This window comes from Megascapheus bottae, chromosome 1, assembly GCF_031878675.1.
Source record: "Megascapheus bottae isolate mThoBot1 chromosome 1, mThoBot2.hap1, whole genome shotgun sequence".
NCBI classification, from domain to species: Eukaryota; Metazoa; Chordata; class Mammalia; order Rodentia; family Geomyidae; genus Megascapheus; species Megascapheus bottae.
Genome location: NC_143509.1, coordinates 86721074 through 86737647, shown reverse-complemented (window position 1 = coordinate 86737647; position 16574 = coordinate 86721074). Strand labels below are relative to the sequence as shown.

The 16574-nt window shown below is 37.6% G+C and overlaps 1 protein-coding gene across 1 annotated transcript; it reads left to right on the top strand.

The window, feature by feature from the left end:
• The first annotated feature begins 1155 nt into the window (after nt 1–1155).
• Nucleotides 1156–13432, top strand: Hspa13 (heat shock protein family A (Hsp70) member 13). Its single transcript, XM_090347928.1, has 5 exons — nt 1156–1316; nt 3895–4235; nt 5680–5893; nt 7615–7782; nt 10258–13432. Exons 1-5 carry the CDS (start codon nt 1292–1294, stop codon nt 10923–10925), a joined length of 1416 nt encoding a protein of 471 aa, XP_090204054.1. The 5' UTR covers nt 1156–1291; the 3' UTR covers nt 10926–13432.
• Nucleotides 13433–16574: the final 3142 nt, after the last annotated feature.

The window sequence follows — 16574 nt, the reverse complement described above, 5'->3', positions numbered from 1 at the left end:
TAAGTCTACATAGTACTCTCTACCTTTTGATCTTAATTGGTTGCTAATGTAATATCTAATTACATTATGGAAAATAGTTCTATCCTGGGTAACAAAACATATATGTGTATACATACATATGTCAGTCATTGAGCTTGAACTCAGGGCCTAAACACTATCCTTGGGCTTTCTCAAAGCTAGTCCTATACCATTTCAGCCACAACATCACTATTTCTGGCTTTTTCTTTTTCTTTTTTTTTTTTTTTTTTTTTTTTTTTTTGTGGGTCATGGGGCTTGAACTCTGGGCCTGGGCACTGTTCCTGAGCTCTTCAGCTCATAGCTATCACCCTACCCCTGGGCCTAGGCGTTGTCCCTGAGCTCTTCAGCTCAAGGCTACCAGCCTACCCTTGAACCACAGCCCCACTTTCCATTTTCTAGTGATTAAATGGAGAATCTCATGTTCTTTAGTGTCTAAACTAGCTTTGAACATTGTATGCTCCTGAGTAGCTAGGATTATAGACGTAAGCCACTATCTCTGACATTTATGGCCTTTTCTGTATCTGTAGTAGCTGAGGATGTCAGGTGTGAGCCACTGGCACCTGGCTTTGCTACCTGATTATTTTTGACGTTTTCCTTGATTTTTAATGGTAGACGTCATTAAGAGTAATAGAAGAAAAATGTGTCCCCGCACTTTTAGACAAACCACATTCGCTGACGATTATATGAATTAATTATTCCAACAAATGTGTTGACCTGAAGGTTCTATCGGGAGATTCAAAGTTGTTTTTGCAACGCAATGGAAATGCATGGGGCGTCCTTCTAGTCATTGCCGGGAATGAATAAGATCTCAGGGAGAGGAACTCATGTAAAAGGAAATAGAATGGAAGAATTAAGTTCAAGCCTGGGCCTGCTGAGAGAACCCTCACAGAACAGCATGTCAATCCTACCTCCTCCTCCTTTCCACAATGGGACAGACCGGCACTACATTTCCCAGAACACACAGCGGCAAGGCCAGGCTAAAGAGACTACCTCTAATTGGTCAGAGGCGCCTCAAGTGGCCCTCCACTTCAGCCCCATTGGCTCGTCATTCAGTGAGTCTCATTGGTCACTCTCCGTGGCTGACGTGAGGGACTTTTGGTCCCGCGACCTCACGGTAGTTGAAGTCTCAATTGTAGTTGAAGCAGTATCTTTTCCAGCTGCTGTTCAGAGCAACTCTACTACATTTCCCAGGAGGCCAGGGGACAGCCGGCGGCGTGGAGGCGGGCGCTTGGGGTCTAGTACAGTCATCCCAAGCCTCTTCGGCGGGATTGTAATGGCCCGGGAGATGACGATTTTAGGTCAGTGTACCAGGGGTGTCCCTGTCATTGTGTCAGTGGTCCGGGCAGTCTGGGGAGATCACTGTCGGCAAGGGATAGTTTATCTCAACTTCTGAATCCAGCTTCTACAGCAGGAGGAATGCTAGAAAAGTGTTGATTAAAGGCGGTTTGTTTCTGTTCGGAGCCGGGCGGAGGTGGTGGGGAGTGGGGATGAGGGGGCCGGGCACCCTCCGAATTGCTGGGGATTGGGGATGCCATCTTCTTCATGGGACCTCAGGTTGGGATTGTTGACTGCCCTGGGAGGTGCTTGCGAGGACCTGCACCTGCCCCCCTGGATCCATTTGTGGAGGTCGGGGTCCTGCCGCACCCCGAGATCTGGACTGGAGGGGTGCCGAGGGCCGGTGTTTGGAGGGATGTAGGCCTCTTGGATGGCCAGCCTCACACTCTTGCCATCAGTTCCACTTCGGGGATGGACCTTGTCCTGCCCGGACCGGTGATGAAATGGGTCTGAAATCGGCTTGTTGGATGGAGCCAAGGGAGTCAGGGAGTCAGGGAGTCAGGTCTGGATGCAGATCGACCAGCAGTGCAGACCCGCTGAAGGTTTCTCACGCTGTCTTGCAGATTGAGGTTTGGGGTTGGCATAGAACTGGGGTCTAAACAGGCACGAATAGAACAAAGTCTGAAACCAAGTAAGCTTGGTCCTCAGGAGCATATTGTTTACAATACGCTTCCCGTTTGTTCTTTAAGAGATTGCTGTCCCTTCTGCTTTAGCTAAAGTGGAGGATAGAGTAATGGACACAGCTTGCCTTCAAGGACCACGATACTCATTGACAGCAAAGCTACCCACTCATATACTTTTTCCTCTGAATGTTACCTCTCCGTCCTTAATTAATGTTTAAATAGATAAGACATCCGGAAGTACAGTTTTAACTTTCAAAAGTTGTTGTATCCATTTAATCCCTCTTAATGGGAGAAGGCTATAGCTGAGGTTTAGCCTTATAATGAAAAGGCCAGCCAGGCACGGTGGCTCATGCCGGTAATCCTCCCTACTCAGGAGGCTGAGATATGAGGATCAAGGTTCAAAGCCAGCCAGCCCCAGCACAAAAGGACCTGAGACTCTTATCTCCAATTAACCTCTAGAAAACAAGAAGTAGAGGTTGGTTCTAGGGTGGGGTGATACCCTTGAATTGAAGAGCTCAAGGACAGCGGCCAGGCCTAGTTCAAGCCCCACAAAAAAAAAAAAAAAAAAAAAAAGCCTTTGCTGTGAGAACTTCAAAAATGGAATTTCATTTTATGAATGAGCATTACCATCATACATAAAGCTTTAAAATTTACATACTAATTGATTCAGAAAATTGGATCCTGTTAGCTTTTGTTTCTGTTAGAACCAACACGATTACAGAACATTTTTTGTTGTTTTTTTTTGTTGTTTTTGTTTTTTTTTTGGCCAGTCCTTGGGCTTGAACTCAGTGCCTTAGCATTGTTCTTGGGCTTTCCTCAAGGCTAGCGCTCTACCACTTGAGCCATAGCACCAATTCCAACTTTTTTGTATCAGAGAATCAAACCCAGTTCTTCATGCATGCTAGGCAGGCATTCCACCACTAGGCCAAACTCCCGCCCCTCTTTTATTATTATTAGTGAACTGCACAAATGTAGGACTTTTTAAAATCTTTTTTAAAAGAATTCTGTCATTCTTTTTATTAGAAAAATGTATACTGTGAAAAACAATGTCTAAAAGAAATACAATTGCTCCTTTAAAGTAAGATACTTAGAGACTGAAACTTTTAGTCGTGTTACAAAGACCTATATAGACCTATATTAAAAAGAGACTTTTTTTTTTCTGTTTTAGGGCTTGAACTGTGGGCCTGTGCATTGTCCCTGAGCTCTTCAGCTCAATATTACCAACTTACCCCTTGAACCACAGTGCCACTTCCGGTATTCTGGTGGTTAGTTGTAGATAAGTCTCTTTAGTGCCTGGGGCTGGCTTTAAATCTACTCTAGTGAGTAGCTAAGATTACAGGCATGAGTCTGTACCAGCAAAAAAGAGACTTTTTTCCCATATTTTTTATTGTATTTAATAGAAGGGTTACATTATATTCACCAGATAGAAGGTGCATTACTTCACATACATTGATACCATTTCTCATGTCATGGTGCCCATTCCCCTCCCCCATGTTGTTTTCCCCCCTTCCCTATCCAATTTCAAATAACCCATCAAGAATATATTCAGTATATCAGATAACAAAGTGAAATACTGTAACAATATGAGATAACCAAAGGACAGTAAAAGAGGTTAGAGGTAACAGTACATTAAGGACAACGATCACCTATTATATGGCTTTTGTTTCTATGTCCTGGAGGTGCTTTCATTTAGCTTCATACTATCTGGCCTTATGTATCTAGGTTTTGTTCTGTTGTAAATCTCTGCTAGGAGATCCCAAGGTTTCTACTGATTATGACAAGTGAGGGAAACCATTGAGCCTATGTTCCTTTGAGTCTGGCTTACTTCACTTAATATGATTTTCAAAAAAGAGACTTTTTAATGGTAAATAAGTACTGTAATTTGGTAAGGTATATCTTTTATTTTGCTTGTTTCCAGGATCAGCTGTTTTGACTCTCCTGTTGGCTGGCTATTTGGCACAACAGTATTTACCATTGCCTACTCCAAAAGTGATTGGCATTGACTTGGGTACCACCTATTGCTCTGTTGGGGTGTTTTATCCTGGCACAGGAAAAGTAAAGGTGATTCCAGATGAAAATGGGCATATCAGTATACCCAGCATGGTGTCCTTTACTGACAATGATGTGTATGTGGGGTATGAAAGCTTAGAGCTGGCAGATTCAAATCCTCAAAATACAATATATGATGCCAAAAGATTTATCGGTAAGATTTTCACCCCAGAAGAACTGGAGGCTGAAATTGTCAGATACCCATTTAAGGTAAGATATCTGAAATCTTTATTAATTTTAGTTCTTGTACACTTTCTGTTGATGTTTAGGCTCCACATTACAAACTATTGTATCTTTAGTGGTTTAATCTTTTTTTTTTTGCCAGTCTTGCCTTGAACTATTTTTAGAAGTATTTTTAAGATTAAATTTTCTTCATTGAAACCTATTTATAAAGGTTAGAATGACTGGGTGAAGGGGATTCCTGTCGTTTATTAGAATAGATTAATTTTTTTGGTATATTGATAAAACTGGGTTAATTATTTAAAGTTAACTCAGTTTTGATTGACTATGTACCCACATTAAGAAAAATATTAAGCCATAGTCCTTATTTTCATGAAATGGTATAAATGATTTGATTTATGAATAAGAAAAAATGAAAGTCTGCCAGGCGCAGTGACTCATGCCTGTAATCCTAGCTACTCAGGAGGCTGAGGATCTGAGGATTGAGGTTCAAAGTTCAAAGTCAGCCCTGGCACTAAAGTCCATGAGACTCTTATCTCCAGTTAACTACCAGAAAACTGGAAGTGGTGCTATGGCTCAAGGTGGTAGCATTGAGCTGAAGAGCTCGGTGACAGCACCCAGGCCCAGAGTTCAAGTCCTACAACTGACAAAAGAAAAGAAAGACTGAAGTAGTGAGATAATTACTTTTAATAGGCACAAATGTCTTTCAAGTATGTGTTACTTTCAGAAACATGAGGGGAAGAAAGTATAGAAGGAAGATCCTTGAGTGGAGTACATTATTGAGCAGTTGTTGTTTCTTATACATTAGTCATACTCTGATTTTGTTTTCTGCATATCTACTTCAATGCAGTCAGCTACTTGCTGAAAATATTAAATATAAAATTCCAGAAGTATGCAATTACAGGCTATAAATCACACACCATTCTAACTAGCATAATGCAGGCATCATCCTATCCCAGCCCACCTAGGCCATGCATCTCTTGTTTGTCTAATGTGTATGCTGCCTCCAGTACCAATAGTAGTGATAATGGCAATTTGGATATGCCAAAGGGAAGTTGCAAAGTATTTAAGGGAAAATCCATCTAGTATGGTTTTAGAACATAGTCCTCTTTAAAAAATGGGGGTTCTCCTGTATTCACTATTTATTAAATATGTAGTGAGAACACCCTGCATTGCAGTTATTTGCTTCATGATGAATTTTATGCTGAAAACTATAATGTAGATTGATGTTTTCTTACACAATAATGTTTAGACAGACCTAGTTTGGGTAAATATATTGGATAGATTATAGTGAATTTTATAATTTTGCAAAGATTGAGGATTTTGACTTCAGTTAATGTTTCAAGTGACTTACGTTAACGTTTCTCAAGTTTTGAGTAGAGCAAACATGTATGTGAATGATTGTATGTATATGTGTAGAAAGATGTATACACTTGATGCTTCTTTTTTTTCTTTAATCAAATCTTATTCACAGGTTTTACACAAAAATGGAATGGCAGAGTTTTCTGTGACAAGTAATGAAACCATCACCGTTTCCCCAGAGTATGTTGGCTCTCGACTGCTACTGAAATTAAAGAAAATGGCAGAGGAATATCTTGGAATGCCAGTTGCCAATGCCGTCATTTCTGTTCCAGCAGAGTTTGACCTAAAACAGAGAAATTCGACAGTTGAGGCTGCCAACCTTGCAGGTAACAAGGCTAATATTTTTTTAAAGCTTGAAAATCTTTGGTAGTAAGATTCATTACTGTGTAAATCATTGAACAGTAGGAATATAATCAAATTTGTTAGTAGGCAAATTTGATAGGTAATTATGTAGGTTTGTAATGGATAATTATTTAAACTCTGTAGTACAATATGAAATGAACCTTTAGAACAAGAATCAAATAGGCATATGGCATAGAATCAGTGAATCGTGGGTTCATCTAGTGAGGAATTCTTTTTTTTTCATATATTTTTTTATTATAATTAATAGAAGGGTTACATTATATTTGCCAGATAGAAGGTGCATTAATTCACATACATTGATACCCTTTCTCATGTCTTGGTCCCCATTTCCCTCTCCCCCCCACCCCTCATCTTGTTTTCTCCCCTTCCCTATCCAATTTCAAATAACCAAATACAAATATATCCAATATATCAGATAACAATATGAGATAACCAAGGGACAGCAAAAGAGATGAGAGATAGTATATTAAGGACAATAATCACTCATAATATGGCTTTTGTTTCTATATCCTAGAGGTCCTTTCATTTAGCGTCATACTATATGGCCTTATGTTTCTGGGTTTTGCTCTATTGCAAATCTCTGCTAGGAAGTACGCCAGACTCAAAGGAACATAGGCTCAATGGTTTCCCTCATTTGTCATAATCAGAGGAATTCTTTTGCTTAAAATTTTCCTTAATGTTAAGGTTGTATTTTAAAAATTCAGAGGTGAAACAGTTCTTTGAACACTATGGAAATATTGAGTGCCTTAGCAAATAAACTAGGTAAAATCCTTTTTTGTGTGATTGAGAGGGATACAGAATAAGATGAAATATGAGATTATCACAGTGCTTCTTGATCTCAGTCTTAGGGATTTTGGGGGTTGGATACAGAACATTTAGCAGCACTGATAGCCTATATTCATTAGTCATTAAGTGCTTCTTCTCTCACCAAGTGACAACAGTCAGAAATGTCTTCATTGCCATGTTTCCTGGAGATAGAATTCCCCATGCTTGAGAATCAGTGATAAAGTGTGTATCAGAAGGTAACTTGCTAGAAAGGAAAAGGCAGGATAAATGAGGCAGGTGGTTTGTATGTGTCCACCTGTGGGAAACAGCCAGTGCCAAAGTCCTTGCGTGGTAATTTGATGGTCAGGAGATAGGGAGTTGGCCAGTGCAGTCAGAACATAGATATGAAACTGGAGAACTAAAAGGCAAGCATTATATTATTTGCAGGAAATCTTCAGAATTGGAATGTTCTCTTGCTCTGAAGCATAACGCCATATTACTTTGCAGGCTACTCTTTTGATGTGAAAGTTAGGACTTTTGTTTAGGGAAATCTAGCCTTTTGCCTATTCGAGGTAAGATGAAAATTTCTCATTCCCATGGCAATTATAATATTGTTTCTCATATTTTCCTTAGTTGGATATATATATGAAAATGCTTATCTTTTTGAAACTATGATTAACAATGTATACTTACTTTACTAAACCTGGAATTTCATTCTTGTTTATGGTACTCCTTTGGAATAATTGTAATGATGTCATTTACAAAAGCCTGCAGTTATTCTCTCTGTGTCGTTTCTCTTGTTTGTGACTATTCTTACTTTTATTCAGTCAGACTCATATCATGGAAGAAGTAAGCATACTATAAAGTTGAGTCATAGGAATTTTATCTCATGGATTGTTCTTCCCTGCCACACATCTAGGACTGAAGATCCTGCGGGTAATAAATGAGCCCACAGCAGCGGCAATGGCATATGGTCTCCACAAGGCAGATGTCTTCCATGTCTTGGTTATAGACTTGGGTGGAGGAACTCTAGATGTGTCATTACTGAACAAGCAAGGAGGGATGTTTCTTACTCGAGCCATGTCTGGTAAGAGGGGCACAGAGAGGCTCAAGCAATGTCTTCTTCACCATGCCTCGTATGTAGCAAATTGACTGTCTCAGAGTTTTATTTGAAAGTTTTTGGTATATACTATTTATAATACTCTGTATATTGATAGCAACATTTTTAACAATACAAAAAAGAGTGGGCAAGTGTATTCCAGGGATTGAAAGTCGATTTAACAAAAATCTACTAATGAGTTCACTACAATTGCAAAATAAAACAGGAAAGCCATACTTTAATAGATGCAACTTCTTCAGATGCAGAAGAATAATCTGACAGAATTCTTTTGCCATTCATGACAATACAACTCTGCAAAATAGGAACCTAATAAAAGGTATCCACAGTAAACTTAGCATTTACATCATACTTAGTAATGAAAGCCTGTGTTATTCCTCTTAACATCAGGAAAAAAGGAAGGATTTCCACTTTAAAACATTTCTATTCATTATATTGGAAGTCGTAGACATTGCAAAAGAACAAGAAAATGAAGTCATACACATCAAGAAACAAATGTTTCTCTACTCACAGGTGATGTGATTATTACTGTAGAAGATTCTAAGGAATCTACAAACCAACTACAGAAAGAATTGAGTATTATTGCCAAATAAAAGAATAATGCAGTCTCTCATCAAAAAGAAAACGAAGTAGGCAAATAAATGTTAGTTAGGTCAAATAAATGTTAGTTGTAGGCCTCAGGACTGATGGAATTTTTGGTGATAAAGGGCCGGAAAATTTCTTTAAAATTTTGAGTGATCAGTTCATTTTATTTGTTAGATGTTTTATAAGATATCATAAGGAAATCTATAGTGTTACACAAGTAAAATTTACATTTGAATTTTTTTCTTTTCAAAGATAGTGTTTTGTTCAATTGAGGTTGAGGAATTAAGCCCATATTGAAAATTGAGCTGTACAGTATGGTGTTCTGCCATGCTAGGTGTTTGTGTATTGTTCTTTTCCATTGGACTCATTTTTTCCTCAACTTTTTATAGCCTTTATGAAAATAAATAGCTAGTATTACTTTTTAATTAGAGAATGCAGTTTCTCCTATTGAAAGTGGTGATATTTAATATTTTTGAAATTTCTAAATTCAGTCTCAGTGTTATAAGAATCATTTGATAACACTTCCTTTCATGTCATTTAAAAATGTTAATCCCTCTGTTTTTTTTTTTTTTTTTTTTTTTTTTTTGCCAGTCCTGGGCTTGGGCTCAGGGCATGAGTACTGTCCTTGGGTTTTCTCAAGGCTAGAGCTCTACCACTGGAACCACAGCACCACTTCTGGCTTTTTTCTATGTATGTGATACCGAGGAATTTAACCAGGTCTTTGTGCATGCTAGGCAAGCACTCTACCACTGGGCCAAACTCCCAGCCCCAATCCCTCTCTTTTTTTTTCATATATTTTTTATTGTAATCAATAGAAGGGTTACATTATATTTGCCAGATAGAAGGTGCATTAATTCACATACATTGACATGTCTTGGTCCCCATTTCCTTCCCCCCCCCTACCCGTCATCTTGTTTTTCCCCCTTCCCTATTCAATTTCAAATAACCAAATACAAATATATCCAATATATCAGGTAACAAAGTAAGATACTGTAACAATATGAGATACCCAAGAGACAGCAAAAAAGATGAGAGATAATATAATACATTAAGGACAACAATCACTCATTATATGGCTTTTGTTTCTATATCCTAGAAGTCCTTTCATTTAGCGTCATACTATATGGCCTTATGTATCTAGGTTTTGCTCTATTGCAACCATCCCTCTCTTTTTGTGAAGTTTTTCTTTCCTTTCCCCGTCCCCATCCTCCTGTGGGTTTTAAACTCATTGTCTTAGACTGTTAGGTTAATGCTGTACAAGTTGAGCCTCACTTCCAGCACCCCCCCTTTTTTTTTTTGGCCAGTCCTGGGGTTGAGCTCAGGATCTGAGCACTGTCCTTGGACTTTCTCAAGGCTAGAGCTCTACCACTTGAGCCACAGCACCACTTCAGGCTTTTTCTATGTATGTGGTACCGAGGAATTGAACCCCGGTCTTTGTGCATGCTAGGCAAGCACTCTACCACTAGGCCAAACTCCCTGCCCAACATCCAGCTCTTTTTGCTTTTAGTTATTTTCCAGATAAAATCTTGCATGTTTTCATCCAGGCTGATTTTGAACTGTGATCCTTTTACCTCCATCATCCACATTGCTGGAATTAGATGTGTGTATCACCACTTCCAGCTTCTTCGAGATAAGGTCTGTTCTTTCCTAAACTTGTCTCTGTTTACCAAGTACCAGGAGTTAAAAATCATTTGTTCAGTGAGTCCAGCTCTAATCAGTCTACCTATTAATAAAATCAACATATTAAACAAGGTTATTGCTTTTCTTAGAATATCATTTTTGCACATACACAAATGTGTATACATATACATATTTATACACACATAAGTATAATTCGGACACTTTTTTATGTCTACTCAGGAAACAATAAACTTGGAGGACAGGACTTCAATCAAAGGCTGCTTCAGTACTTATATAAGCAGATATATCAAACATATGGCTTCATCCCCTCTAGGAAAGAGGAAATTCACAGATTAAGACAAGCCGTGGAAATGGTCAAATTAAATCTGACCCTTCAACCATCTACCAAAATGTCAGTATTATTAACAGTGGAAGGAAAGGACGGAAAGGAACTCCAGCCTGGTGACACTGCAGGGCCCCAGGACCTTCTTACTACAGTGGCTGGACACCCTGTGAACAAACTGCTTCACCCCGGCCTTTCCAAAAAGGAACATGGGAGAAGTCAGGTTTTGTTTGAAACAGAGATATCACGGAAGCTCTTTGATACTCTCAATGAAGATCTCTTTCAGAAAATACTTGTGCCCATTCGGCAAGTATTGAAGGAAGGCCACCTGGACAGGACCGAGATTGATGAGGTGGTTTTGGTTGGGGGCTCTACTCGGATTCCGAGAATCCGCCAAGTCATTCAGGAGTTCTTTGGGAAGGATCCCAACACATCTGTAGACCCTGACCTGGCCGTGGTGACAGGAGTGGCCATCCAGGCAGGGATTGATGGAGGCTCTTGGCCTCTCCAAGTCAGTGCTTTAGAAATTCCCAATAAGCATTTACAAAAAACTAACTTCAACTAAATGGGGACGGAATGATGATCGTTTGTCATCTTGTCTGATCATCTCTTCCTGCTATCAGACCACCTCTGCCAAAAAGGAAAGGGTCTCATAGAAAGCAGAATTTCCATATAGGAAAGTTATGCATAGTATTTTGGTTGGGAATTGAATGTGACCAAATTAATTCTGTTTAATCTTGGAGAAGTGTCATTCCAACAATACCTGAGGTAAAATTCTTACCTATAGTGTACCATTGGCTATATTTTGGAAGTAGTTAACTATAACTAATATTATGTTCCATAAAACCTAAAGCGTGCCAATTATAAGACTGTCAGTTCTTCATGAGCTGTAATACTAAGAAATTAGTAATTTGACCTTCACTCAAAGGACAGTGTTAATGTCATGTATTTACTTTGGCTGGGAGCAGCAGTATTATTAAGCTGCATATCCAAGACTGAGTAACTGCCATATGACAAATTTAGTTTGACAAATTCAGTAACCCATTACATCTCCCATTCTTATAGTCTACATTCTCTAGATTACTTTCATTTATTTTATGAGGTCAGTTTGTTTTCTTCCTATGATAGCTCCTAATTTATTCAAATTTCTCCATACTGGCCGGTGAAATCCATAATTTGTATTATAATTCCTTCATCTCCTGTACATCATTCTTTGATTTTCACAATTCTGCGTAGTTAGAAAACTATTAATTACATTTAATATGTTAATGTCATATTAAAGTCATTACTATTTTTTTTGTAGTGAATGGCTGATTTTTTTATTTTTTTAAATATTTTATTTTATTGTTGGGATAATATACAGAGGGGTTACAGTTGCATTCTTCAAGTAGTAGGTGCATTACTTCCTATACATTGAAACCTCTTCTCATGTTTTTGCCTGTTTCCCTCCTCCCACCCCCTCCTAGTCATCTTGTATTACTATTTCTAGATCTATAACCTTTGCAGCATTAATTACCTCCTGTTTCATTTTTAATTCTTTAGTTCTAGTTTCATAACTTATGGAAAAAATAACCATTTAAGCTTCTGGATGTTATTTGATTGAACTTTTCCACTTAAATATTTTTAACCATAATTGATTTTGAATGAAGAAAATGTGCTCAACTGTAAAAGCTCTATTATTTCTTTATTATTTTAAAATAGTTACAATTGGACTGTATTCAGCCATAAAGTTAGCATGTGGTAAAATCATATCATTTGTAAAGACTGGAAATAAATATAATGTGAAACTCGCAATGTGGAAATATCTTGCAGAGGTAAATGACCTATGAATGTGTTTGTTTTGCTTCTTTGATCTTTTAAGAAAAGCCACAAGGGCCAAGAAACAAAATATAGTCATTTAGTTTTTGTGATGCTCATATTATTTGAAGATAAATGCATTTTGTTTCCTTAATATAATATGCATCTACTTTTAGTGTTGAACATGAAAGGCTGTTAAATTTCCAGTCACTGAAAAAGAGCTAAGTAAACTTATTTCAGCATTGAAACATTTTACCTTCTTATAGTGTAATGATGAATAGTATTATTTTTTCTATTAGGTCTATAAAGGAAAATGTAAAAAAAATTCTCAGCAGTAAAATTGCTGTAAAAACAGATTTCAATCAAATACTTTTTGTGTACAGAAAATGACTCTAGTAGATTGAAAGAAAAAGTAGGAACTGTTTTATTCTAGAATTAATGGAGAAATGCCAAAGATGACTCCTCCACTGCATTATGAAAATACTCCAGTGCTCTCTTGGACTTTGTATAAATCTTTATTAATCTTAAAATTTTAAAAGTGTCTTTGAGAAAAAAGTATTGAATTATTTCAAAATCTCTACATATAGTATCAGCTTTAATATGAAGCATTTTAAATAAAAATCTTGCCTTGGTCAAGTATTTTCTGTGGTTCAAGATTCTTAACTACTTGACACCATTTAAAGGAGTTGTTTTGCAAAACATGGCAGCTAATCTCATACAAAAATTAGAAATCAAATTTGTGTCAAAAATAGAATGGCAGTGTTGGAATTTTGTGGCAATTATTTAGCATATTCTCTAATACAGCTGCATCTTTTAAAAAGAATGGGAGGGATTTTTTATTCTCAGTAACTTTAGGGATATATATATATATGTATATATATATATATACATAATCTTGCTATCAGTATAATTTATATAAAAATATGAATGTATCCTGAGAAGGATCATTTATGAATAACAGTCTGAAGTTCGTTTTCATAAAATACGCTTATTTTAGTTATATATTGGCTGGTAGTCTTTAATGTATGTAAGTTTAAAAATACCCTGTGTCTTGTTTGATTAGAATATGTGAGTGAGAAATTTTATTTTTGTTTCAGGAATGTTTTGGTACTCTGTTTCCACTCAAACCACTGATGTAACAGCATATCTTACTGTGCATAATATGTACTGAATATTTGTTATTGTGCAGAACAGATTGTGCCTCTGAAAATTGTGTGTGTACAATAACTCACATTATAATGTAAATAAATACCATTTTACAGTTTGCTTTTTAAACTGATTACCTAATTTTCTATTCAAAATTAGAGTATACATTTTCAAAGCCATTATTATGTGTTTTTTTGTTAATGTAAAGGTGATAGAGGGATTACAATTGCAAGGGTAAGGTAATGACTAGATTTCCTCTCTTTCTTATCTCCACTCACATGTTACGTCATTCATGTTCATCTGTGTGCAGTGAGCTCCATTGCTGCAATTTTTTCACCCTTTTCCCCTGGATTTCTGTACCCTCCCCCCCCCAATCTAGACACTTGAACATACCATAAATAAAGAAAAGAAGACACAATCATCATCAAGAAACACAAATTTTAAAGTACACATTTTTAGTGTGGATAAAAGACAAAATGAGAATAGAGCTCTAGCTACTACCTAGCTCCCCGACTGCACATTGCCTCCACCCTAACTGGGATTCTCAAACACTTTCTGCACATTTCACTAGGTAAGAGGCAGCAGATCCTGCATCATCGACAGTATCTTTAGAATTTTGAATACGAATTCATGGCTTCTGACTTTGAATGCTAGAAGCCAATAGCTAATTTGATCTGTACAGTTATATAACAGACTAGTGTCATCCTTTGGTTGATACATGCTTTTGATTTTTTTTCTTTTTTAATAAGGTTTATGAAATTCTTTTGGGCAAAAATTCAGTATTTTTTTTTTCATTTAAGCAATTGATTTGATTGTCTGAAAAAAGCCTGTAAAGACAGTAGACGATTTCTTTGAGTATTTCCTAGGAATGCCCTTTTGGAGGATTAAGTGAGGAAATAATAGTGATTTTTTTTGTTGGGGGAGGTCACTGGGCTTGAACGCAGCAAGGGCGCTGTCCCTGAGCTCTTCAACTAAAGCCTGCTGCCCTACCCCTGGGCCTGGGTGCTGTCCCTGATTTCTTCAGCTCAAGGCTACCTCCTTACCCCTGGAGCCACAGCCCCACTTCCAATTTTCTAGTGATTAATTGGAGATGAATTTCATGTTCTTTTAGTGCCCCAGCTGGCTTTGAACTGTGATCCTCAGATCTCAGTCTCCTGAGTAGCTAGGATTACAGGCTTGAGCCACTGTACCTGCTGGCAATAGTGATATTTTTAATTATCATCTACAGCCCTTGAGCAAGGTATCCTCTCTAATGGCTCCTGTAATGGAAACTGGGTCTGTCATTAATTCTAATTGAAGTTTGGCATGGTTGAAAATACTTTGCATAGAAATATATCCGATTTAGGATTCCTTTCAGAGTGTGTGTGTGTGTGTGTGTGTGTGTGTGTGTGTGTGTGTGTGCGTGTGCGTGTATTTTGAGAGTAGCAATATCCCTTTAAGAACTTCTAGCTTTCACTTCAGCTATATATAGTTATGTAATATAATTATGAGCAGTAAATTAATATGCTAGGTAGGAACACAGGCTCCTTAAAAACTGCTTGAATTATACAATGTCTTCCTCTCACCATGCATTTTTCCTTGGAAGGCATATGTGAAGGTGCAGACAGAGCAGTGGGTTTTCAAATACCAGGTCTGGGCATGCTAGAGATATTTGAGAAAAGTAGGAGAGTCCAGTGGTGACTATCCCACTCTTCTCTCTACTTTGGAACTTCTTTCTTCATGAGAATTACAAGCTCCTTTGTTGTTTATGCTTTGTTCTTGGTTTTTCGGTTAAATTTCTATTTTGCATTGTATCATATGACTTTTATTATGTGATTAAACAGTCAAATTACCCTTGTACTTTCATTTCTGGCCATATATATCAAAAGACACCATGTTTTCCTCTTGCCTAAAAAGAAATCAGACAAGAGCTGGGAGCATGACCTAGAGGTAGAGTGCTTGCCTAGCATGCATGAAGCCCTGGGTTTGATTCCTCCATATCTTATACACAGAAAAAAGCCAGAAGTAATGTGGCTCATGTGGTAGCGAGCTAGCCTTGAGGAAGCCCAAGGGCAGTGCCCAGACCCTGAATTAAAGTGCCAGGACTACCCCCCCTCCCGCACAAAAAAAAAAGAAATCAGTCAATATATATTTAAAAAATAGTTTTCAAGATCTCATGAAGCCTAACCAACAATAATTTGTGTCTACTAGGTTTATAAAATCAATGCTATTACCTCCATAAAATCATAAAAGATCATACACTCCAATATACTATGGTACCTAGAAGTCATCTCAATATGCAAGCCTTCCAATGTCACGCATTGTGTGCTATTCAGTTTTGCTATGTGTTGCACTAATGTAAATGACAGGTTACTGTCTTCGGGAACTAAGCTCCAATTAGTCACTTTCTAAATAAAAGCTAGGTAATCCTGGTCAGATAGGAGACGACAAAAGAAGTCAACCAGCTTTTATATTATTTGTTTTATGAAAGTTACCTTTCCATCATGAATGGGTTTAGCAGACATTTACACAAGTTACACTGTTCGTAATATTGAGTAAATTTAATTGAGCAAAGCTAGGACATTTCAAATAGCATACAATCTAATTGGAGGAGATTTTAGAACATTATAGGGTTTTAAAGTTAAGGCAATTTTCACAAGTACCTTTAATAAATGAAGCAAGGCTTTTACTTACAATAATACACAGGAACTACTAAATAATCTTAAGATTTAGTGGAATATACAACACAGCAAAGCCCAGTTTTTATGTTGTAATCCTGCACATTTGCTTGGAGAATGACATCTCTGAGTATGGAACTACAGAGAGAAGCAAGTAGAATTGGCTTCAGTATCTAATCCTCACTTTGGTTTGGTCTCATTGTCTAACATTACTGTTCACAGACACTAACCCTTGGCTTAGTTTTGCTCTTTGACTTGTTTAATGAAGTTTTTCTACATTGTAGAAGACTGCAAGTATGGGGCTGGGAATGTGGCTTAGAGGTAGAATGCTTGCCTAGCATGCCTGAAACTCTGAATTTGATTGCTCTGTACCACATACGCAGAAAAGCCAGAAGTGGTTCTGTGGCCCAATTGATAGAGTGCTAGCCTTGAGCAAAAGAAGCTCAGAGACATTGCCCAGGTCCTTAATTCAAGCCCCAGGACTGGCAAAGAAAAGATGTTGCAATTATACAAAGCCATCACTTAATATTTGAATAAGACTTAATGCATTATTGAATGTTTTTTAATGCACACAATAACTAAGGGAGATACTGGGAAACACTGTTTATCATACC